The sequence below is a fragment of the Agelaius phoeniceus genome (genome assembly GCF_051311805.1).
Source record: "Agelaius phoeniceus isolate bAgePho1 chromosome W unlocalized genomic scaffold, bAgePho1.hap1 SUPER_W_unloc_1, whole genome shotgun sequence".
NCBI lineage: Eukaryota > Metazoa > Chordata > Aves > Passeriformes > Icteridae > Agelaius > Agelaius phoeniceus.
The window spans coordinates 4,199,382-4,223,243 of NW_027509866.1; the positions used below are offsets into that span (position 1 = coordinate 4,199,382).

The 23,862-nt window shown below is 53.8% G+C and overlaps 2 protein-coding genes across 2 annotated transcripts in view; both read right to left on the reverse strand.

Moving 5' to 3' along the window:
- The window catches only part of LOC143692452 (uncharacterized), a 358,232-nt gene that overhangs the window by 141,005 nt on the left and 193,365 nt on the right, over positions 1 to 23,862 (reverse strand). The window lies entirely within an intron of this gene.
- On the reverse strand, positions 6,623 to 10,625 carry LOC143692386 (olfactory receptor 14A16-like). The gene is made up of 2 exons (XM_077172622.1): positions 10,613 to 10,625; positions 6,623 to 7,578 (listed from the first exon to the last, which is right to left on the reverse strand). Exons 1-2 carry the CDS (start codon positions 10,623 to 10,625, stop codon positions 6,623 to 6,625), a joined length of 969 nt encoding a protein of 322 aa, XP_077028737.1.

The window sequence follows — 23,862 nt, forward strand, 5'->3', positions numbered from 1 at the left end:
CTGGCACAGCACAGGCAATGCTCCACAGCCACCTCTGCAGCCCCAGCCCAGCTCCTGAGGGACCAAATGAGCCCAAGCCCCACCTGGGGGAAGGGCCCAGGGAGACCAAGGGGTATTGAAGGCTGACCACAAGGCAAGCACACATCTTGACCCTGCATCCTCTTGGAATTTCCATCTGAACAGTGCTGGAATGCAGGAGTTGGTACCTGTGTGTGTGCTTCTCTGTATCTTTTTTGCCTTTCTCTATTTCAGTCCTTTCCTTCTTTTTCTGTCCTTTTGCAAATCTGAGTAATGTAAAATTCAAATAGCTTGGAGTTTGTGAAGTTGAATGGGCCAAGTCAGTGCTCTAAGAAGTGTTCTGTGTTGATTGAATGTTGTATTAAACCTATTGCTAAAATTTCTCTGATTTTGTAAGTTGCCAGTAGATGCTTTTTTCTTGTTTTGAGCTCCTGAGACTCCCTTGTTGGTATTTCTGCAGGGAGTCCAACTCAGAGGACGCAAACAATGGTAATTCCTTTTAAATGTCTCCTTGAGAGAGTTGTTTGGGGGATGGGAGTCAGGGCTTGTGCGTCCTGCTTGGCCCAGCCCAGGCAGGGCTTTCCCAGCCACATTCCACACTCCATTGCCCAGCTGGAGCCGCTGGTGCCTCTGAGTTGTGCTGCCCCAGCCCCAGGGACGCTCTCCTTGTCTGCCCATTCCCCCACGGTCTCTGGGCAGGGATGGCCTCACTGGGGGCTGCTGACATCCTCAGCAACTTGGAGGCTGCTGCTGAATTTCACTGCTCCAGAGGCTTGTTCAGCCTTCAGCTCTTCAGTGCAGGAATTCATATCCCAGGGCTCATGAACATTCAGAACACCTGAACATGCCAAGCCTCTGGGAATCATTTGATTTTAGTTTTCAAATAATTTCTGGTTAATTAGACAGATTTCAGTAGTGTATACAAACTGAACATGTTTTATTTAAAAAGACAGAGAAAAGATTTTTTAGGTCCTGTTTAGGGTTTTTTTTGTCCTGATCATAAATTGATATGTGTAGTATCCAATTGACACTGAATCCAAGTACCTCCTCATGCAGTTTGAATAGATATGCAAATCAAGACCCTTCATGGCTGACAATCAATCAGACTCTGTCCCTACCCCCACCCCACCATTTCCCCCATCCAAGCCCTGGCACTCAGAGCAGCCTTGTGCAAATCTGAGCTCCCTCCAGCCCAGGCTGCACCTGCAGCTTTCAGCTCCTTGGCTCCAACTCCCACCTGCTTTCCTTGCAGAAGGAGCTGCCCGAGACACAGAGGGATGTTCATGTCTTGTCAGCCAACAAAGCCAAGGGAAGGCACAGATCCATTAAATGCAAAAGTCATTCTTCTCCCTGGCTCTGCCCCTGATCCCCAGAGCCTGTCCTGTTTTCTTCATCCCTGCATTGCCAGGGACTCTCTGGGACAAGGGAGCTCTGCTCTGGGGATGGAGGGAGGTACAAGTGCCACCACTGGAGTGGGAACCACAACTCATCAGGTTTGTGTCCTTTGGGGGTTAGGAACTGGTGAGACTCAGAGGCACAGAAAGTTTCTCTTCATGGCCAACAGACCACAGCTGAACAGGACACAATTTAATAAATCTCACTCTTCCCTGAGCTATGCACAATATCCCAGCAGCATCTGATGACTCCACCATCCACAAGGGATTTCCATACTAGAATTAATTTTAGACAAAACATGGTTCTGTGACAGATATAAACAAAATTAATTTCTTGTATCAGGATGCTCGTCCAGGAGTGGGGGCAAAACAGCTCCAACAATTCCTGATTTGCAAAGCTGTCAGTGGTGGATGGAGAAGGGAGGTCAGGCTGCTCTTGGTGTTGAAGAAATGCTGAAACCAGCCTGACTCATTTAATCTCCTCCTGTCCTGGCTGATCTGCCCTCTTTCCCCTTCCACCCATTGGCTTTTGTCTCCCACCAGGCCCCCGGTGAAGAGCCTGGCTCTGTGTTCTCCATCCCTTCCTCGCTGGCACTGCCAGGCTGGGATGAGGAGCCCCTCAGCCTTCCCTGCTCTGGGCTGGACAAGCCCAGCTCCCTCAGCCTCTGCTCACAGCCCAGGGGCTCCAGCCCCACCTTGGAGGCCCTTCCCAGGCCCTGCTCCAGCTGCCAGACATCTTTCCTGCCCTGGGCAACCCAAGCCAGGCCACAGTGACCTGGATAATCCCCGTCCTTGATGTCCTGGTCACACAGCCCTGGCCCCTTGTCCCCATGTCAGGCTCTGGGGTGGATCCTGTGGAACATCCTTTGGTGGAGGCTGTGGCTCCAGGTGGGCCGGGGGGATCCTGTGGGACAGGGACCCTGCTGGGCATGGACAGCATTGGACTTGTTGGGAGAAACTGTGAGGGGGAGCTGGGGCCGAGTGACCAACCCAGTGACCTGACACAGCCCTGCTGGGATGTCACACAGCCCCTCTGGGATGGCACACAGCCCCTCTGGGATGTCACAGCCTGCTCTGTGAGCTCACAGCCCCTTCTCTAATGTCACACAGCTGGTCTCTGATGTCACAGCCTGCTCTGTGATGTCACAGAGGCAGCCTATGATGTCATAGCTTCCCTATGACCTCACATCCCCCACTCTGTGATGTCATAGCCCACTCTGTCACCTCATGTTACCAGATGATCAGTTGTCTACACCAGGTGAGCTCACACCTGGAGTTTGTTCTCCACATCCCCAGGCCTATGGAAACCACACAAGGTCCATTGTGTGAGAAGGGGAACTGGAAGTTCAGCAGCCTCAGGGTCCTGCCAGCTCAGCCAGGCCCACTGGAACATTGGGGTCCACAACCACCAGGGACCACCAGAGAGACCCCCAGGACAGAAGAACACATGGGTAAAGGGGAAGGGAAATATGTTAATGACTTTGGGGAAATGATTATCATATGTATGTTTAGTCCAGGACAATCAATGAATATGTGTGCAAAATACAGAAAATAAACAGAAACTTCCCTGTGCTCAGCATGCAGGGCTTTGGGAGGAGCTCTCCCCTGTGCATCCAGCTGAATAAAGAATGCTGCTTCTTAATGCTACACTGGGGTTAAGGAGTTTTCTGTTTTACTGAATTTTTGGTGACACTCCCACTGCCAAGGAAAGCTCTGTCTGCTGCTGTTCACAGACAGAGAAGGGCTGGGGGCAGATGTGGGGCTCAGAGGCTGCCTGGGGCACAGTGACCATGAAATAATCAAGTCTTCAATGTTCTGTGAAAGAAGGAGGGGCAGCAACAAAACCTCTACACTGGAATAAGGAAGGGCAGACTTTGGCCTGTTCAGGATGCTGATTTGGGGAATATAAAATCAGATACTGATTTTTTTAAAGAGAAGCAGCCCTTTAAATCAAAGGGGTCCAGGAAGGATGGACACATTTCAAGAAAGTAATCTTAAGGGGGAAGAGCAGCCTGTCCCAGTGTGGCAAAAGATGAGCTGGTGATGAAAGTGACTGGCCTGGCTGCCCATGGAGCTTTGGTGGGAAGTCAAGGGAAGGAAGAGTGAGCATCACCTTTGGACAAAAAGTCAGGAAACTTAGGCAGTGTTTAAGGATGTTATTAGGTTATGCAGAAAGAAAAGGAAATACTTCAAAGCTCAGTTACAGCTTAACCTGTCCACTTGTGTGAAAAGTAATAGAAAATGTGTCTATAAATAAATTAATAGCGAAACATGGGATAAGGAGAACCTCGACTCTTTATTGGATAAAGTGGAGAATAGAGTAACTAAAGATAAAGAAAAGGCTGAGCTACTTAACACCTTGTTTGTGTCAATTTTCAATATTGGGACAGGTTTCCTTTCAGGACAAATGTTCTCCTGAGCTGGTAGATGGGCACAGGGAGCAGAACAGCCCCCTGGAATCCAGGAGGAAGCAGCTGCTGACCTGCTGAGCCACTCAGATGCTCACAGGTGTACGGGATCAGATGGGATCCATCCCAGGGGGATGAGGGAGCTGTGGATGAGCTCCCCAAGCTGCTCTCCATCATTTACCATCAGTCCTGGCTCAGCAGGGAGGGCCCAGAGCACTGGAGGTGCCAGTGTGAGCCCATCCCCAGGAAGGGCTGGAAGGAGGAGCTGGGGAACTCCAGGCCTGTCAGCCTGACCTGGGTGCCTGGCAAGGTTATGGAACAGATCACCTTGAGTGCCATCACAGGGCACCCACAGGATGGCCCAGGGATCAGAGCCAGCCAGCGTGGATTTAGGGGTGGCAGGTCCTGCCTGACCAACCTGGTCTCCTTTTATGCCCAGGTGACCCACCTGTGGATGTGGGAAAGGCTGTGGATGTTGTGTGCCTGGACTCCCGCAGAGCCTTTGACTCTGTCTCTGACAGCATTCCCTGGAAAAGCTGCAGCCCACGGCTTGGGCAGGTTCCCTCCTGGCTGGGAGATTTAAGAGCTGGCTGGAGGCTGGGCCCAGAGAGTGGTGGGGATGGTGCTGCACCCAGCTGGTGTCCAGGCACTGGTGCTGTCCCCAGGGATCTGTGCTGGGCCCAGCCCTGTTTAATATCTTCACTGATGGTCTGGGTGAGGGGATCGAGTCCAGCATTCACAAATTGCAGATGGCACCAAGCTGGGTGTGAGTGTGGATCTGCTGGAGGGCAGGACAAGAAGACCCAGCCTTAAGCTGCACCAGGGGAGGCTCAGGCTGGACAATAGGAAGGAGTTCTTCACAGAAAGGGTGAGTGGGAACTGGAATGGGCTGGCCAGGGGGGAGGTGGCAGAGTCACTGTCCCTCTGCAGTGGCACTCAGTGGCATGGTCTGGGGGACAAGGCAGTATTAGGGCATTGGTTGGACTTGATGATCCCAAAGGTCTTTTCCAGCCTATTTGATTCTGTCATTCTGTGATGATTGGGACACTCTGGGGCCATTGTGACACTGCAGGGCCTCATGGAACTAAGAGGACCATGGTGACACCGTGCAGCCCCACAGAACCAGGTGTCCATTGTGGTGCTGTGGGGCCAAATGGAACCAGGGAGTGCCCTGGGACACTCTGGGCCCTCGTGGAACCACAGAGGCCATTGTGACACTGCAGGGCCTCGTGTAACCAAGGGGTTTCACCATTTTGACACTGCAAAACCAAGGAGACCATTGGGAGACTGCAGGGCCCAGTGGAACCAAGGGGCCGTTCTGACACTGCAGGGCCTCATGGAACCAAGGGGACATTGTGACACTGCAGGATCCTGTGTAACCAAGGGGCCACTGTGACACGATGGGGCCTCAAGGGATCTGGAAGAACGTTGTGACACTGTGTGGCCTTGTGGAAACAAGGAGTCCATTGTGACACTGAGGGGACTTGTGGAAGCACAGAGACCATGGTGACAGTGTGGGACCTCATGTGACCATGGGGCCATTGTGACACCCTGGGGCCCCATGGAACCAAGGGGCCACTGTGAAACTGCAGCACCAATGAGAACATTGTGACACTGTGAAGCCCCATGGAACCAAGGAGTCCATTGTCACATTTTGAGGCCCCATGGAACCAAGGAGACCAGTGTGACAGTGCAGGGCCTGGTGTAACCAAGAGGCCATTGTGACACTGAGGGGTCCCATGGAACCAATGGAACCCCATGGACATCGTCGCAAATGTCACCAAGCTGGATATGAATGTTGACCTGCTGGAGGGTCAGGGGACTCTGCACAGTGACTTGGGCAGGCTGGATCCAGTGGATGAATCCAACAAGGTGAGGTTTAACAAATCCAAGTGCTAGGCACTGATATTTGGCTCCAGTGCTACAGGCTGGGGACAGAGTGGCTGGAGAGCAGCCAGGCAGAAAGGGACCTGCAGGGACTGATGGACAGCAGGCTGGACATGAGGCAGCAGTGTGCCCAGGTGGCCAAGAAGGCCAATGGCTCCTGGCCTGGATCAGGAATGGTGTGGTCAGCAGGAGCAGAGCTGCTGTGCCAGCACTGATCTGCCCCCAGCTCTGCACACAGACATTGCTGCTGCAGCTCCAGAGAAGGGAACAAAAGCAGTATAGCCGCAGCTGTCTCTATAGAGAGCAGCAGACATGATTTTCTTAGTATTTTCTTGGGGAAGCTTGTGAGAAGATTGGAGAAAAGAGTAAGAAATTATTTTTATTTTTATTTGTTATACTTATTGTGTACACGTAGAATGTGTTTTAGAGATATGTTTATTAAATGGTGATTTCTTATTTAGACAATAGTAATAGTGTTTTAGATTCATTGACCAATTCAGTCAATGCTGTATTGGACTGTTGGTAAGGGGTTAAGTTTCTTAAGAAGTACAATATTATAAGATAATAAAGTGATTGATCAGCCTTTTAGAATCATGGAGTCAATGCTAATTATTACCTGGGTGGCAGCAGCCGACAACAAGGAGAATCTCTGGAGAAAACTTTCCTGGAAGATCCTTTAGTTCCTTTAAAGTCACCAAGAGCGCAGCCCCACATTGACATCGTCTGTGGCGAATGGGAATGTAGGGAGAAACAAAATGAGAAATGGCAAAAACAATGACCTTTCTTTGTGGAAAATATGAGAAAACTAAAACAAAAGAAAAATATTGCCACATAAATAAAAGCCCCCAGCCAAACCAACTCGAAGTATGAAAGATGACTTTTATTACAAGTGATTTGCAGAAATTGGCCAGCAGTTTAATGATCCTGTAAGCATCCAGTCATCAGTCTCCTCACTGCAGCCTTGAGCTCCTGGTTCCTCAGGCTGTAGATGAGCGGGTTCAGGGCTGGAGGCACCACTGAGTTCAGAACTGACAGGGACAGATCCAGGGATGGGGAGGACATTGAGGGAGGCTTCAAATAGGCAAACATGAGAGTGCTGAGGAACAGAGAGACCACAGCCAGGTGAGGGAGGCAGGTGGAAAAGGCTTTGTGCCGTCCCTCCTCAGAGGGGATCCTCAGCACGACCCTGAAGATCTGCACATAGGAGAAAACAATAAATATAAAGCAACCAAGTCCTAAACAGACACCAACAGCAATTAGCCCAAGTTCCCTGAGATAGGATTTTGAGCAGGAGAGCTTGAGGATCTGTGGGATTTCACAGAAGAACTGGTCCAGGGCATTGCCATGGCACAGGGGCAAGGAAAATGTATTGGCCGTGTGCATGAGAGCAGTGAGAAAGGCACTGGCCCAGGCAGCTGCTGCCATGTGGGCACAAGCTCTGCTGCCCAGGAGGGTCCCATAGTGCAGGGGTTTGCAGATGGACACGTAGCGGTCGTAACACATGATGGTCAGGAGGCAAAACTCTGTAGTTGCGCAGAAAACAAAAGAAAAGAGCTGAGCAGCACATCCGGTGTAGGAGATATTGCTGGTGTCCCAGAGGGAATTGTGCATGGCTTTGGGGACAGTGGTGCAGATGGAGCCCAGGTCAGCGAGGGCCAGGTTGAGCAGGAAGAAGAACATGGGCGTGTGCAGGTGGTGGCCGCAGGCTACGGCGCTGATGATGAGGCCGTTGCCCAGGAGGGCAGCCAGGGAGATGCCCAGCAAGAGGCAGAAGTGCAGGAGCTGCAGCTGCCGCGTGTCTGCCAATGCCAGCAGCAGGAAGTGCCTGATGGAGCTGCTGTTGGACATTTGCTGGGGCTCCACATGGGCGCCTGTTCATGGAGAAAGGACAGTGAAGAGTTAGAGGAGATACCTGTAACCAAAATCAAAGCCATTTCCCATACAACTACCCTGGAGCGCACACAGATATGCTTCTGTTTTTAAGAAGTCTGGTGTTTTCTTTAAAGCTTCCCCATACCTCTGCTGGTGTACTTGAGTATCAGAAACCCTCAGCATTTCTACTGCCCTTAGGGAATAGAGAACACATACTGAGAGGCAAAGTGATAAGTGGAGAGCTAGTGGACATTGTCTGTCATTCTGACCTGTTCAGAATTTTGCTGGGCTTTAACCTTTGCCAGTTGGAGGGTGATCACCTCCCCATGTTTTTCCTAAAATGTCACCAGACACTGCTGAGAGCAGATGGATCCACCACAGGCCAGCTCCACTTTTGTAGCCAAGGACTCACGTTGCTCATTTCACCAACTCAGCAGCATTTTCAGTGTCACAACACCTCTGCCTCTCCCCATCAATCTCATAACTCAGAGCTGCTCTAGGACAGGTTTACACCCTGGATTGAAGCTCCCAGCTTGGACTGAAATCTCAGGGAGACATCCAAGTGTCCTTCTGATGGCATTGGATTGTGGGAGATGCAGCTCCTTCCCTGGCTGCACTGACAGCATTGCCCAGAGCCGAGCACTGGGGACAGCGTCACCCTGAGCCAGCTGTGCCCCTGCCAGAGCCCCCAGGGCCGGGCAGCTGCTCCCAGCCCTGTGCTCCGCAGAGGGAACTGGGCCCGGGGCTGCAGAGCTGCCCCACGGCTCTGCTGCAGCTCTGCCTGCACAGGAGGGGCTGCACGCCTTGGAGCCCCGGCCCTGAGGGCAGAGGCTTGGCTGGGGCACAGGAGGGAGGGGGCTTGTTCAGAGGGAGGGGCTGCACTGCAGGGGCTCCTGTGGGCATCTCTAAACTCTCCCTGCCACAGCATTGCTGGGCTTTGTTTTCTCTCATTGCCTGATCTTCTCTCTGCTTCCTGCAGATTTCCCTCCTGCAGGTGTTTCCCTGTGCCTGATCTCTCCCTGCCAGCACTCACAGACCCCAAATCTCTGTGCACTCTCCTTGGCCCTACAGAACCCTGCCTGTTTGCAGGGCACTGGCTGGGGGCAGGTTCTGTTTGCAGCTTGGAGAAAGGACAGCTCAGACTGAGCCTGATGGCTCCAGCAAAGGTGATGCTGCTGCTGTCCTTGGGCAGAGTGGCTGAAAGCACATTAGGGATCTCCTGTGAACCTCCTGATCTCTAAAAGTAACAGTTTGGATATCTCAGGCACATGTCAAAATTAATGATTAATAATTCATTATCATCCTTTTGATATTTTTGCTGCCCGCCCCCCCCCCTTCCCTTCTTCCCCACAATTCCCATACAGTTGGAAACTGAATAGAAAGTCGTTGGAAATTTCCTCATTTTTATCAAAATCCTTGTCTTGGAAATATTCTATGACTGATCAGAACCCCTCAGCATGTCAGAGCTCCATGAGCATTTCACCTCCCCTGCACCAGAAATACCCAGAGTTGTACTCACAGGCTCTACAGGCATTGGGATGTTCCAGCTTGAGGAGATGGCTCCAGGAGCTGCAGCTGCACTGTCCTGCAGCCAGAGGTTGCTGTGCCAAGGGCTGGCAGTGATTGTGCCCCAGGCACTTCTCAGCCCCTTCCCAGCCCTGACTGATTGAAGCTCTCTGTGCCTCTGGGCTGTGCCCGGGCTGGCTGCAGGCAGTGCCCCAGCCCTGCTGGGCTGGCACAAGAGCTGCTCATCCAGAGAAATGTGCTTTTGAAGCTCTTCTTGGTGACCAGGAGCTGCCTCTGTGCCAGGAGCCCAGCCCAGCCCAGCAGCACAGACACAGCACAAGGACTTTAATCAGCCTCTGGGGCTTTGTGCTCAGGCCCTGAACATCAGTCCCTGAGAGGCAGCTGAAGAAACCTCTCCAGAACTCCAAGGCAGAATCCACCTCCAAAGTTTCTTGGACTTGTAATGGGTCCCAGAGAGGGACACGACTGAGCAAGTGTCCCCAGGCCCCAGGCAGAGCAGAGAACTGCAGGCAGTGATGACAGGTGGGGACAAAGAGAAGCCAAGTCTTGGTGCCCTGGGGCACAGCAGGGTCTGTGCCAGCAAGGGCTGGGAGGAGACACCTTGTGCTGAGGCCCTGGGGCCTCCTGGCACAGCCCCAGCCAGGCTGGGCACTGTCAGCCCCTTGTGCTGCCCTCAGCATCCCCCCCTAGCCCACATCCCAGTGGCCTCAAGGATCTGCTGCAAGGAGTCCCTGGGGAGCCTTGCTCAGCAATGGCCCTGGGGGCTCCTGAATGCTCCCTGCAGGGACTGCAGGTTTTTCAAAGGACTTTGGGTTTGGCTTTTGCCTTGGAGTCTCTGAGAGGTTTGTGCAATCATGGCCTCCAATTATCTGCTTTAACGAGTCCCTGGAGAGCTTTGTACTGACACTCAGTGGGGCTCATTAATACTTTGAGCTACTCAAGGTTTTTAAGGTACTCTGGATGTTCCTTTTCACTCTGAGTCTTTGAGAGGTTTTTGTGCCATCCTGGCCTCCAATTCTCTCCTCCAAGGCGTCCATGAGGAGCCTGTGTTGACCTCAATGGGACCCATTCATGCTTTGAGACACTTGGGGGTTTTTCCTCTGACTTTGACTCCAGGAAAGTTTGTGCGATCTCCTCTCAGGCCCCGAGGTTCCAGGGCTCAGCTTCAAATGCACCACAGGGCTCATTAGGACCAAGATATTCCTGACAAACCATGGCTCTGCCTTGATTTCCCTCTGATCTGGGCCAGTTCGTTAGGAACTTTCCTGCTGCTGGTATGGAAAAATATTTCAAAGAGCTTCTAGGAAATATATATCATATTTTATAGTGTCCTTTATTACTTTTCTTAGTATAGAAGAGGGGATTGCAGCATTCAGTGACTGATACTGACCCAGGGACACTCTTGAGGAAATCTGGCTTGGTCAGAGAAGCTGTGCCTTGAGGTCTGATCAGTTTGGATGACCTTGCTCCACATTCCCCAACCCCATCCTGTCTCTCCTCACTCACCTGGGACCTGCATTGCTTGGTGAACTGGCTTCGCTCCGCTGAAGAGGGATTTTGACTTTTTAATTTTTTGAAGCAATCTAAAACTCCTGAGTTTCCCCATTGCAAACAGACATCCTCCTCAAGTGTGTGCCAAGCCCAAGCTGCCAAGAGCACTCCAGACCTGCCTGGGCCAGCTGTGAGGGTGGATCATCATCCCAACCTGCACTGAGCCATTGCAAGGGGCTGTTGCCATGGACACTGCAGGGACCCCACTGCTGGCTTTGAGTGCCATGGCAACCCCCATCAGTTCAGGTTTCCTTGGAAACCAGCCCAAGGAGCCATTTCTGCAGCCAGGTTCCATGGCCACTTGCCTGCAGAGCTGTTGCTGCCCTGGGCTCCCATGGCAACCCTGAGGACAAAGCAGTGCCAGGGCTGTTCCAGGTACAATTGCAGTGACACTCGTTGGTGCCACCAGGTGCCATGGCAATGGACACAGGGACCTGTTCCTTGGTTTGGTGCCATGGCAACCACTGCCCAGACCCGTTGTGATGGTTGGTGGCCATGGAAAGCTGCCCTGGGCCCCTTGCTCAGGGCTGGTGTCAGTGCCCAGAGGCAGAGGGGATCCCTTGCTGGGGGCTGTGCCATGGCCACCTGCCCTGTGCCGCGCTGGCCGCTCGGGCACCAGGAACCAGCAGCCAAGGGCACTGCCAGGGCCAAAGGCCAGGTCAGCCAGACAGAAAGGGGCAGGGCTGGGCACTGTTTCCATGGCAACTGGCACTGGGGGGGACACCCGGGTCACCTGGCCTGGCAGTTGCCATGGAAACCCCTGGCAGGCACTGAGGGCACAGCCCCTGGCACTGAGACACTGCTGGGCCGGGTGCTGAGCACAGGGCTGAGCACGCAGAGATGGTTTTGTTCTTGCTGAGCTGCAGCACAGCCAAGGCCTGTCCTGCCCCTCGTCCAGCCACGCTGGGGAGGGGCTGGGGCTGCGGGGGACCTGGGCAGGGGACACAGCCAGGACAGGTGACCCCAACTGACCCCGGGCACACCCCAGACCAGAGCACATCATGCTCAGGGTATGAAGGGGGGGAACAAGGAGGAAGGGGGGAATTTTGGAGGGAGGGTTTCTGCCTTCCCAGGTAACACTTAGGCAAGAGGGGGCCCTGTTTCTCCAGTGGGCAGGGTCACTACCAAAGACACAGACACCAACTGAAGGAATTGTGTCATTTATATCATGCACAGGTGCAAAGCATTACAAAAGGAAAAGCTCAGCAAAGCACATCATCATTAGCAAAGAATTACAAAAGAAGCTCAGCAATCCATCAGAACTAATCATTACATTTTGATGACTAACCCCTTGGTGAAACTCTAGAGGTGTTTGTGGCAGACAAAGATTCTGGCTGACTATCAAGGTACAACATACAGACACCAGTAGTACTTTAGTGACAACATTCTTCATCCATTTTTCTCAATCTCATTTGAGTTAGGAACAACAATCCTGTTGTCCATGGAGCTGGCACCATGTTAATTCCAGAATAATGCCCCCAGGCCCTTTGCTGTTCAGCTTTACCATGCTGTCTGTGGCTAACAAGGCCTGGGGGGGCCCTTTCCCCTCTGGCTGGAAGGGGCCGGGTCCCAGTCCCTGAGGGGCACCCGGGCTCCTGGATGCAATTCCTGTGCAAGTCCCTCAGTGTCACAGCAGCCTTCCCATGGAGCCCCGTGGATCAGAGCATTTCCCAAAGGGGCCCTTGGGGCAAACAGGGAGATTTGGTCTGGCAGCATGTGTAAAACAATATCCTGTCACATCTACTTGTTCTCACACAGAACACTTGGCTGCAGGGACACATTGCCATTGTTCCTGCCCAGGTTTCAGGACTCAGAGTTGTCTTTCCCAGGAGCTGCTCCTTCAGCTGCCTCGGGAGGGCCATTTGGCCTCCAGACCCACATTCAGGCTCCATTATTAGGGCTGCTGGATCCAAACCCTTTATCTCCACAAACGGTGGTGATTGCAGGTGGATCTCCTTTTTTCACAATCCTTCTTAAAATTGCAATATTGATAATTGTGCTACCCTGTCATGGGGTTGACTAATCCAATCCTGGTCACTATTGTTTAACACAATTCCTTTAATTTCTCCTTGATATTCTGCATCAATTCCTCCTGCCATGAAATGACCACTTTGCAAGGCCAAGCTCCAAGTGAGCAGTTACCAAAGCAAAGTGTCCTGGAGGAATCTGAATTCCTGTTTCAGTATTGATAGCTCTCATTTGCTTTGAATTTATCCAAACTAATTCCAGTGCATGAAGGCCCAGCCCTGCAGCCTCTGGGCTGGCCCTGCCAGGGGCCATCACAGCCAGAACAATTTCCCAGGCAGCCCAAGTCTCACTGCCCATGGCTGGATTTGCAAATTGGGTGCAGCCGTGCACAGCCAGGGGGTATCCATTTCCCCCGTGGGCCATTGTTAAGGGCATGGGGCACATCTGGGAGATGGGTTCTCCATGGGCAAAGGTTCCCATCTCCTCATTTTTTCAACTGCTTTTTAAACAACCCCTTCACCCATGCAACCAATCCTGCAGCTTATGCATAGTCTGGTACAGACTATGCATAAGCCCTGCAGGCTTAATCACTGAATTTTTCACAGGAACAGACAAAGCACTCTGCATCACAGTATCAGCAAACCCTGGGAAAACAGCCAATTTCCTCCCTTCCTCCTTTTTTCATTGTATACAATCTCACAAAGTTGACCACTGAAATTAGGTTCCTGGCCAATCCTGTTCTGTAGGGTATTTAGTGTTACATCCCTGAGCAGCCAAAGCTACCAAATTAGCATTGTCAGCACTACTTCACATTATTATAATTTTACATGTAGATAAACATATTGATATAGACAGACCTAGACATACATATCAAAATATATATATGAAGGTCTTATTGTACTATAAATACATATATAGTTATTTATTATATTGATATTCCATTTGCACCAATGCAGCTGAGCTCAAGATTAAAATCCTCTTCTCTTGCTCCATGTGGGAGCATTCCAACAATAAATGTTCCTTCTGAAGGTGCTGTTTCCAATGTACTCTTAACAATTTTATCTTTGTCTGCCCAAACCCACACATTCTTTTCCTTTTCCCTTATGTAATTTTTGGATGCATTTGAAGCCATCCAGGGGTGCAGCCTCTTTTACCCGACTGCCCCACTGCTCCCACGGGGCTCCGACCTCAGCCCACTCCAGAGCCAGGGAACTCCAGGGAAGGGCTTCCCATCTGGGAATTTCTGATGGCACTGATTCCTCACATTTACATTGAACAAGTGACATTTTGTTGGGATCTGGCCAGACTGGGCCAGTTTTGTTTTGCCAGTGGGCAGGGTCAGCACCAAAGACACAGACTCCAACTGAAGGAATCAGTGTCATTTCCTGCAGCTCAAAGCAGCAAAGAATCACAACAGGAGCAGCTCAGCAATGCACCCAACCATCCCCACCAAAGATTGCCTGCAGTGATTGAGAAAGATCCAGCCCCAGTTACCCTCAGCCTTTACCATCCCCCAGACCCACACAGCAGCTGGGGAAGCTGTCACAGCCAAGGGCTGCAGAGCCACTCCTGGGCACTGGCAATTCCTGCAGGTGCCTCCAGCCACAGCTGAGGCTCCAACCCCGCTGGGAGAGGGCCCAGCTCTGACAGTGCTGAATGAACAAACTGACAGCACTGCTAGTGTGGCAACATCTGGTTTCATCCTCCTCTTGGGTCCCTCCCAAAGCCTGGCCAGGGTCCCAGGAGGAACCAAGGGAGGTGACTTTGATCCTTCAGCCCCAAACAAGGCCAGATGTCAGATTTCATGGCCTGCTCTGGCTTCTAAATACACAAAGGTCAATACATGTTTCACTAATGAGTGGCTACATCTATCACAGTGCTAATGACCATGCACATTTCATCAGGGAGCAGATACAAAGATAACCTTTGGTTGGAAGGTTCATCCAGAGGCCACCTTTGGCTCAGGGCCTGCTGTTCAGGCCTCACTCAGGGCTGCTGTCCAGGCCTTGGCACTTCAGGGACGTGCTTTAGTACTGGGCTTGGCACTGCTGGGTGAGCGGCTGCACTGGGTGAGCTCAGAGGGCTTTTCCAAGAGAAAGGATTCTGTGATTCCATGATTCTATCCACTGCGTTCAGCTGGGTCCATGTTAGCAGCATTCATTTGCTCAGAAAGTCTCCTCTTGCCCAGCTCCTGTGGCCTGAGGCTTCAGCTCCTTCAGCTCCTGGTGCTGAGCTGCTCATGCTGAACGAGACGACTCGGAGAGAAGAGCACAGTCCATGCAATTCCTTCTGGGACACGGAGAGGGGAGGCTGTGCAAACAGGAGCATTGTTTGCTGTGGCCTCCTCTCTGCCCTTCACGCCTTTCAGCGCTTGGAACCAGCCAAGAGCTTTCTCCAAGAGTGCAATGGAGCAGCTGTTCCTGCTCCTGGCTCTGGCTCTCTCCAGTCTCTGCCCTTGCCTGCTTCTGTCCCTCGTGCTGTGCCCTCTGTTCCCCCAGGGCTGGCTGGCTGCTGCCCAGGACTGTGGCACTGGCACAGATCCAGTGCTCCAGAGCCTCCTTTCTGTGCCCTTGGAGCTGCCTGGGCACAGCAGCCTTTTCCATCTGCAAGCTCCCCATGGACAGGGAGTGCCCAGCTCCGTTCCTTGCACAGCCTCCAGGAGCCCAGGGCTGCCATCTCAAGTCCCTGCTGGCTCTGGGGGCTCCCAGGTGCCTCAGGCTGCTGTGACACCGCTGCACACGGGAGGGAACAGGGGCAGGGGCTGTGCTGAAAGTCAGCTCCATCTGCTGCTGCTGCTGCTGCTGCTGTGGGGTCATTTGTGCAGCCCTGGCCCAGAGTCAGGGATCAGATGCTGCCAGTCTCTTCCAGCCCTGGCTGCTCAGAGGTTGGGCCTTGGAGCCTCAGGTGGGCAAAGGCAGCTGCTGCTGAACCCTCTGTGTGCCCGTGTTCAGCAGTGCTGCTCCATCAGTCTGTGCCCAGCAACGGGGAAAAGCCTCAGCCCTGCAGGGCCAGGAGCTGCCAGGTTCTGCCTGAGCAGCTCAGCCAGCAGGAAGGGAGCTGCTCCACACGGGAACCAGGAGCAGAGGACATTCTTTCGATAGGACATGTTTTCTATTTAAAGGAAAAAAAAAGAAAAAGGGAAAAAAATAGGTAAATTGTAAAAGATAAGAATAAAATCCAAGTGTTAGAGAAAAAACTGAACATAATGTTAGTGAAAAAAACAAAACATAAATGCAAAGTTACATTCTTTGCATTAGGAGGTAAATGATCTTTTTAAAAAGAGAACTCAGTTATTTACATTGTAAATGTGCTGATGGCATGGATCCATCTTGCTGACTTCAGCACCCCTTTTTATAAGTTTTTGAGGTTGTTTCCAATATTGTTAAATTGTGGGTGAAGCAATGGGAAATTGCTTTGTGCCCTGCCAGCTCCAAGCAGGACTGGGAATGGAAACTCTGTCAAACCCCAAATCCTTTAGAAGATGCCCTTCCTTCTCAGCCTGTGAATGAGCTGCACATTCCCGTTGAAAATGTCAGGGGTTTCTTAAAGACAAAAAGTCCCACTTGCAGCTTTTTGCTCTGGTTTGGCAGGGCAGAAGGGCAATTCTCCATCCACCAGCTCCAGACTGCACTGCCTCAGGAGCACGGCCCACTCGCCAGCTTTGGCCCACTCGTGGCACTGCTAGAGGAGGAAGAAAGTGCAACTGCACAATTCCAGCCAATCAAGAAGGAAGAATGGGACAGACAAAACAGCCTGTACAGATCCAGGCGTTCAGCTGGGACTGTGGAGAGTTTGGGTCCTTGCCAGTTGGATGTGTGTCCCCAGCTGCAATCTCTGGGCCTGCAGCAGAGTCTCACTCACCTGCCAAAGCAGAAAGCTCAGGCGCTGTGCTCGCAAGGGGCTCGTCTGATGCAGAGCTGTCAGAGCAATGTGAGGGCAGAGCCAGCCCAGCTGGGCCCAGGGCTGAGCCCAGCAGAGCCCTGGCAGAGCCCAGAGCAGCCTCAGCAGCCGCAGAGCCCGGCTGCAAGGAGAGAAAGCAGAAACCGCCCGTCAGCTGAGGGCTCCTGGGCCCTTGTGCCAAGGCCTGCGGTGCCCAGGCCGTGCTGGCTGTGCCCAGAGCTGTGCCCAGAGCTGCCCATCCCTGCTGCCTTTGGCAGCAGAGCAGGAGGGCAGGACATGTGCCCAGCCTGCAGCCAGCCACGGCACATCCAGCCCTCAGCAGCTGCCCAGAGCAGGATGCTCCTGTGCTCGCTGCCATCTCCCAAAAGCTCTGATCCCACCCTGCCAAGCACACAGGGACCCACCTCACGCCAGCCACGGCTGCAAGAAAAGCTGCTCCCAAACCATGGCCTCAGCCTTCTCCACGGGCACGGCCCATCCACGCCACAGCTGCTCCCAAGCACTTCCACATCCAGACTGGACCACCTAGAACGCTTCCTCTGGAAAAACAAACAACACATTATTGAAAAGAGATTAGATGCAAAAAGGGAAAACAAGAAAAATGGAAAAACTCTTATCTCTGTCAGGGCCTTGAGGGAGGCCCAACTCCTACATGGTAGGGAAAAACCCAGCCATAGCTGAGGGAAGCCCACACTTTCTCTCTTCCACCCTGCACTGCCCCCCAAAATCACGGTGATCCCAAAGCAAACAAGGTCAGTGGGGCAGCCCAAGCCCTTCCTTGCCTGCAGAGCAAAGCAGCCCCTGCACAGGTTCTGGAGTCCCACCTCTGCTCCCACCATGGGGCTTTGTTTGTGTCGGGCTGGCTGCCCCAGCCCCAGCCCCAGCCCCAGCCCGGGGCACGGTGGCTGCTGGGGGCTGTTGGCAGGGCCAGGAGCCCACTCCCATTTCGTACCCACCCCAGCCCATCCCCCCAGCCCTGCCAAAAAGCAGCTGGGCAGCGACTGAAGGTTCAGTTGCATCTGCCCCAGCAAAGGGGGAACCTTTGCCTCCCAGCCAGGCTGGGCCGTGCCCAAATCTGGCAGAATTTCCCCGGCTGGGGAGTCATCTGCAAATTCCCTGTGGAGTTTGCCTTTGAAGAAGGTGCCAGAATCAAAGTCCATCACTTTCAGCCTCCAGTGGACAGGCTGAGGAAGAGCTTGTCATCCTTGATGTCATCCTGGCTGTCTCCAGCAGCAGCAGCAGCAGCAGCAGCAGCAGCATCCCCACCCGGTACAGCTTCTCCAGGGGCTCCTGCTCCTTCCCTGGGGGGAGACCAGGCTCTCAGGGCTCTGCCCAGGGCCCCAGCTGTCAGGGAACCAGCACAAGCAAAACCAGCTTGGATGGCGGCCACCAGTGCTGGGCAGAGCAGCTCAGCTCCAGCACAAGGGCTGCGTGTGCCCATCCCATGGCCCCGGTGCAGTGACACAGGCAGCACAAAATGGTCTGGGTTCCTCTGCTTCTCATTGCCACGGCATGTGTGGAGCTGCAACTTACCAGGGCCCTGGATCAAAGTGTGCCTGTGGCTCTCTCCCTTCTTCTATGGCAAAGGAATATCCTGCACCCAAGGATCACAGAACAGGTCTTCTAATGTGGGTCTCTCCAAGGAGTTCACGGATAAACACCACCTGATCAGATCTTTGCACTCTGGACAGAGAAAGCAGAAACTGCCGGTCAGCCAGAGAAGGCTCCTGTCTGCTTTGCCCCACTATTCCCATGGCCAGGCCATTCTGGATGCGCTCAGGCTAGGCCTAAACTTTCCCATCAATTCCCTGTTTTGGAGGAGAGCAGGACATGTGCCACCTCCTCAGCAGCTGCCAGAGCGGGATGCTCACGAGCCCGCTGCTGGCTCCCAGCACTGGGATTCCCCCCGTGCCCAGAGAAGAGGATCCACCTTGAGAGAGCCCTTGTGGCAGCGGGAGCTGGCCCCAGCTGAGGTTCCGGCCCCTCCTGAAAGGGTGCTCCCCGCAGACCATCTGGTGCAGCAGGATGCCCAGGGACCAGATCGTTGATGCCTCGCCATGGTACCAGCCAAAGTCGTTCCATTCCGGGGGGCTGTAGGACAGTGTTCCTATGGAATACAGATGGAGTTCAGCAGGGGGATGCTGCTGCTCCCACAGCCTGGCCCCAGCATCCCTGGGCCTGTGGGGGCTGCATCAGTGGCACACAGGGTGACCACTGCCCTCTCGCCAGCACCTGGGACTTGTGCACAAACTTAGGCTTGGAAAAGAAGCCACTGGTGTCAGAAGAGGGCAGAGGAAGCCCTGGCTAAGCCTGACCATGACCTGCAAAGGAAAAACCCTCTCCGTGCTGGGGAAAACATAGCCTTATCCTCCCTGCCTGCATTGCCCCAAAAATATTAGGAAGCCAAGGCAAACAGGGAGAGTGGATCAGTCCAAGCCCTTCCTCTTGCCTGCACATCAAACTGGCTGGGGCACAGTCCCCAGTCCTGGGCAGAGTGGCTGGCAAAGGCTGCCAGCAGGGCTGGAAGATGGCTCCCCACCCAGCCCCGCTCTAAAGCAACTCAGCTGAAGACTCAGTCCCCTGAATGGCAGCAAAAGGGAGAATCCCCTCTGCCACAGCCAGCTTGGGCTGGGAGATGTTGGGCCATGAGATGCCGGGACCAGGAGTACACCCTTACGTGGGCTCACCTGCAAAGTGGGTGTAGGCTGTCTCTTGCAGGTAGGTGCCACAGCCAAAGTCGATCAGTTTGGCCTTCCCGGTGTGCAGGTCAAGCAGGATGTTCTCGGGCTTGATGTCGCGGTGCAGGACCCCGCAGCTGGTGCAGTGCCGCACGGCCTCCAGCACCTGGCGGAACAGCGCCCGCGCCTCCTCCTCGGGCAGGAACCGCCGTGCCCCAATGAAACGCTGCAGGTCCTGACACCGCTCTGGCCGCTCCAGCACCATCACGATGTGGTTGGGCAGCTCAAGCCACTCCAGCAGCTGCACCACACCAGGGAAGCCAGTGGACACCTTGGCCTGCAGCACGATCTCCAGAGGGGCCCTGCTGCCGTCGGGCTGCGGGAGGAGCACGATGCCCTCAGTGGGGCTGATGCCGTGCCGGGGCTCGGGGAGCCCTCAGCCAGCCCGGGATGCTCTGCGCCCTGCGCTGGACCCACGCCCGCTCTCCCTCGAGGCGTCCTGGCGGCTTCCACCGTGCCGGGCCTCGGCTCATCCCCGCCCGGCAGCCCCGGCTGCTGCCGCTGGCCCCGCTCACTCACCAGCTCGCCCCAGTGCCGGACGCGGTTCCGTGGCACCCTTTTGATGGCCACCTGCAAGCCAAGGACAGCAGCGGGCTCAGCTCGCCGCCCGCCCTGCCCAGCCCCATCCTCCTCCTCCTCCTCCGCCCCCTCCTCCTGCGCCCGCCGCCGGCCCCGCCGCTCACCGGGGCGCCGTCCGAGAGCCGCGTGGCCGCGAAGACGCTGCCGAATCCTCCGCGCCCCAGCAGCGAACCCAGGCGGTACCGCTCCTGCAGGGCCTCGTGCGCCTTCCCTGCGGGCGAGACGCGGCTGTCAGAGCTCGGCCCGGGGCCAGCAACGGCCCCCGAGCGCCCCTCAGCCGCCCCGGGCCGGCCATGCCCAGGCGTTCGCTCTTTGGAACGCGGCACGGGAGGCTCGGGGCCGGCGGCCGCGCTGCCGAGCGGCGGAGCTCGGGCCGGGGAAGCCCCAGCGGAGGCGGCGGGAGCGGCCGCCCCGCCTGTGTCCTCCGAGGGCCCCGGGAGGAGCCGGGGCCGGGGCCGGGGCCGGGGCCGGGGTCGGGACTGGACCCTGCCTCGGGGCCGGGGCCGGGCTCGGGCCAGGCGGAGCCGAAGGGCGGCGATGCCGCCCCCGCACCAGGCACTGACGCCCGCCCAGCAGCGCCACCGCCAGTACGGCCAGAGCCGGGCGGAGGCGAGAGCGCGGCGGGACGGCCGGGGCCGGGCACGGGGCAGCCCCGCCCGGGGCCGGGGGCGGGCCGGGGGCATGGCCCGGCCCGGCAGGGGAGAGGGAGGCGGGGAGAGGAGAGGGACGCCGGGCAAGGGACCCCGAGACAAGGGTGCCCGACCGCGGGAAAGGGAGAGAAAGAAAAACAGAAGGAAAAACAGAAAGAGAAAGAAAAAGATAAAGAGATAGAAAGAAAGAATGCTCTAAAATATCTGTTTTTCTGCTGTCGCTGCTGCTGCCGCCGCTGCTGCTGCCGCCGCTGCCGCCGCTGCAACTGAAGCACCGGGGCCGTTCGTCCCCGTGTCCGTTCCCCGCTCGCCCCACGAGCCCCACGTTCGAGCCCCGCGCGCCCCGGGCACAGCCCCTGAGTCTGTCCAAACACGGGAACTTTGCAGCGGTGAGCCCAGATGCAGAGCCCTGACTCCTGCACACTGGCACAGCAATCCCCTCGCTTGCTGCTCTGCATTGGCCTGGCTGAGGGTCAAACACTGTCGGGCCACCTTCCCTTGCTGTAGGATTCCTACCTGACCCCAGCACTGCACTTACATCTCCAGTGTTGCTTTCCAGTAAAACCAGGGGAAGGAAAAACGTGTGTGGCTCATGGTATTTTCAAGTGTCTAAAAATCACTAAGTCACCGATCTTAGAGGTGCGTTGCATCTGGAATTACTGGAATGGAGAAGTAATGCAACATGGAAAAGGGGAGCATAGAAATAAATAGAGGAAAAGATCTTGGATTGTTTCTTTCATTTTCATTTCCCTTCTGGAAAGCTGTTTCAGTTTTCCAGGAATCTTCTCCTGTCTCTCTTCCCAAGAATGTCTCATGGAGAACAAGGTCAAGCTTCTGTCCCAAGATTTGCCAGCAGGAAATTATGCCACTGGTGAAATTTTCATGATGACTGTTTGTGTTGGCTTAGGGCAAATTTGGGGAGGAAAGCTCCAAAAGGGCTCCGTCTAGAAAGCAAGTTCAAGTGGCCCCTCCCCCTACTAGTTCAGGAAAAGACTTCCTTCAAGAAAAGTGAAAAAAACCCCAGTTTATTTAACAAGTAAAGTATTCAGAAGCATGAAAAATGAATAATATTAAATGAAACCTCTGACAGTGCTGAAGAGATGGAAAATTCAGAACGTCCTTTTTGTGGGTTGTAGTTGGCTCACTCGGTCTCTTCTAAGTCCCTCTGGCGCTGGAATGCAGCGTCCCAGAGCTCGGTGGGCCACAGGTGTGAGCTGCAGGTGTTTTTCTGGGTTTTCAGTCCAGAGCAGGTTTAAACAGTTCCAAGAAAAAGGAAAGTCACAGTCCCAGGAACTTCTCTGCCTAAGCTAGCTAAAACCAAATTGCTGGACCTGGGCTGTGAAGGCATCGGGAAATTTCCAAATCTGGGCACTGGCGGTCCCAGCAAACACCAGATCTGGATGGTGCTGGAGCCAGAACCTGGAAATTTCCAAATTTTGGCTTTCTGTGCCAGCAAATCACTGGACTTGGGCTCTGCCAGCACCAGGAAGTTTTCAGATCTGGGCGCTGGCACTGCCAGCAAACACCAGATCTGGGTGGTGTCGTTGCCAGCAACAGAAATCTGCTGGATTTGGGCTCTGCTGGCACCGGGAAATTTCCAAATCTGGGTACTGGCACAGCAAACACAAGATGTGGGCGGTGCAAGAGCCAGTAGCAGAAAGTTGCCGGGTTTTGGATTTCTGTGCCAGTAAATTGCTGCTGCACTTGGGCTGTGTCAGAATAGGGAAATTTCCAGATGTGGGCACTGGCAGTGCCAGCAAACACCAGTGAAACCTTCTGGCCCTCGTCCGGACCATTGGCCAGTGGTTTCCCTGAGAACCAGCTCTGGCCACTTTACAGACAGAGACTGCTTTCATCTGGTGCTCTGGAAACAGAACTTTAATGAAGGCAAACACAACAAACAGGACGACATGCACAGTAGAGAGAGCAAAGCAGAAAAAAGCCTGGGTCCAGGGTCTAGCAGGGATATTTATCCATTTATTTATGGGGAGGGGTTAAGGTAGGATCTGAGGGAAGGACCCAAGAGGAAGGAACAATTAAGAATATTACACTTTTTGCAGTAAAAAGTAACCAAGTTCTGAGTTTTGCACTCAGAACTTTCTAGTAACAATCTGCATAACTGAACAAGAGGATTATGGCTGGGAGCTCCTGCTGACCCTGACTAAAGAGGGTTTTCCCACAGTCTTAAGCTGAGGCCCCCCAACACACCAGATCTGAGTGATGCCAGTGTCAGCACCAGGAAGCTGCTGGGCTTTGGCTTTCTTTGCCAGAAAATTGCTGCATTTGGGAGGTGCTGGCACCAGGAAATTGCCAGATGTGGGCACTGGCGGTGCCAGCGCACACCAGATCTGGGTGGGGAATGTGCCAGCACCAGGAAATTGCTAAATGTTAACTTTCTGTGCCAGCAAATTGCTGGAATTATGCTGTGCAGGCATCTGAAAAATTCTGGATCTGGGCACTGGCGGTGTCAGCAAACACGAGATTGCGTTGCTTTAGGTACCAGGTATTTGCTTGATTTTGACTTTCTTTGCCAGCAAATTGCTGGAATTGGGCTGTGCCAGCACCAGGAAATTGCCAGGTCTGGACACTGGCAGTGCTGGAAAACACCAGATCTGGGTGGTGCCAGACCCAGGTATTTGCCGGGTTTTGGATTTCTGTGCCAGCAAATTGCTGCACTTGGGCTTTGCCAGCACTGGGAAATTTCTGCATCTGGGCAATGTCAGTGCTGGGCAACTCCAGGTCTGGGCAGCGACAGAGCCAGCAATGGAAAATTGCCAGATTTTGGCTTTTTTTGCCTGCAAATTGCTGCACTTGGGCTGCACCAGCACCAGGAAATTTCTGGATCTGGGCACTGGTAGATCCGGGAAACATCAGTTTGTGAGAGCCGAAATGAGGGATGTGGCACTCCAGGCGGCTCTTCAAAATGCAGTTTATTGTTTGCAAGGTGTTACAGCAGTCCAGGGTCGTGGGTGACAGAGCTGTGCCCACAGCTGTCAGCTCCAGCTGCAGGCCTGGAGACCCTTAGTTTAGGTTACAAATGCATTATATACTTTTCTTTGCTGAGCATCTTAATACAGTAGAACCAATCTATACCTATATTTTTATCTATAGCCAATCATAACTACTATAATTACCATATTCATGTTACTATTCTCCAGTCACTAAAAGTTAGTACATTACAGTTTAAGCTAGAAGATGTTTTCCAGTTTTCTTGCAGTGGAAAATTCTGAGACCTTTTTTCTACCTGCAGCATTTGCTGACTTGTTTGCCTGTGCTATCTTTCTGCTTGGTAAAAACATCTTGTTTGAGGTGGGCTTATCCTTTGCTCTACGTCATAAAAACCCCTTCTAACTAACATACACTTTGCCTT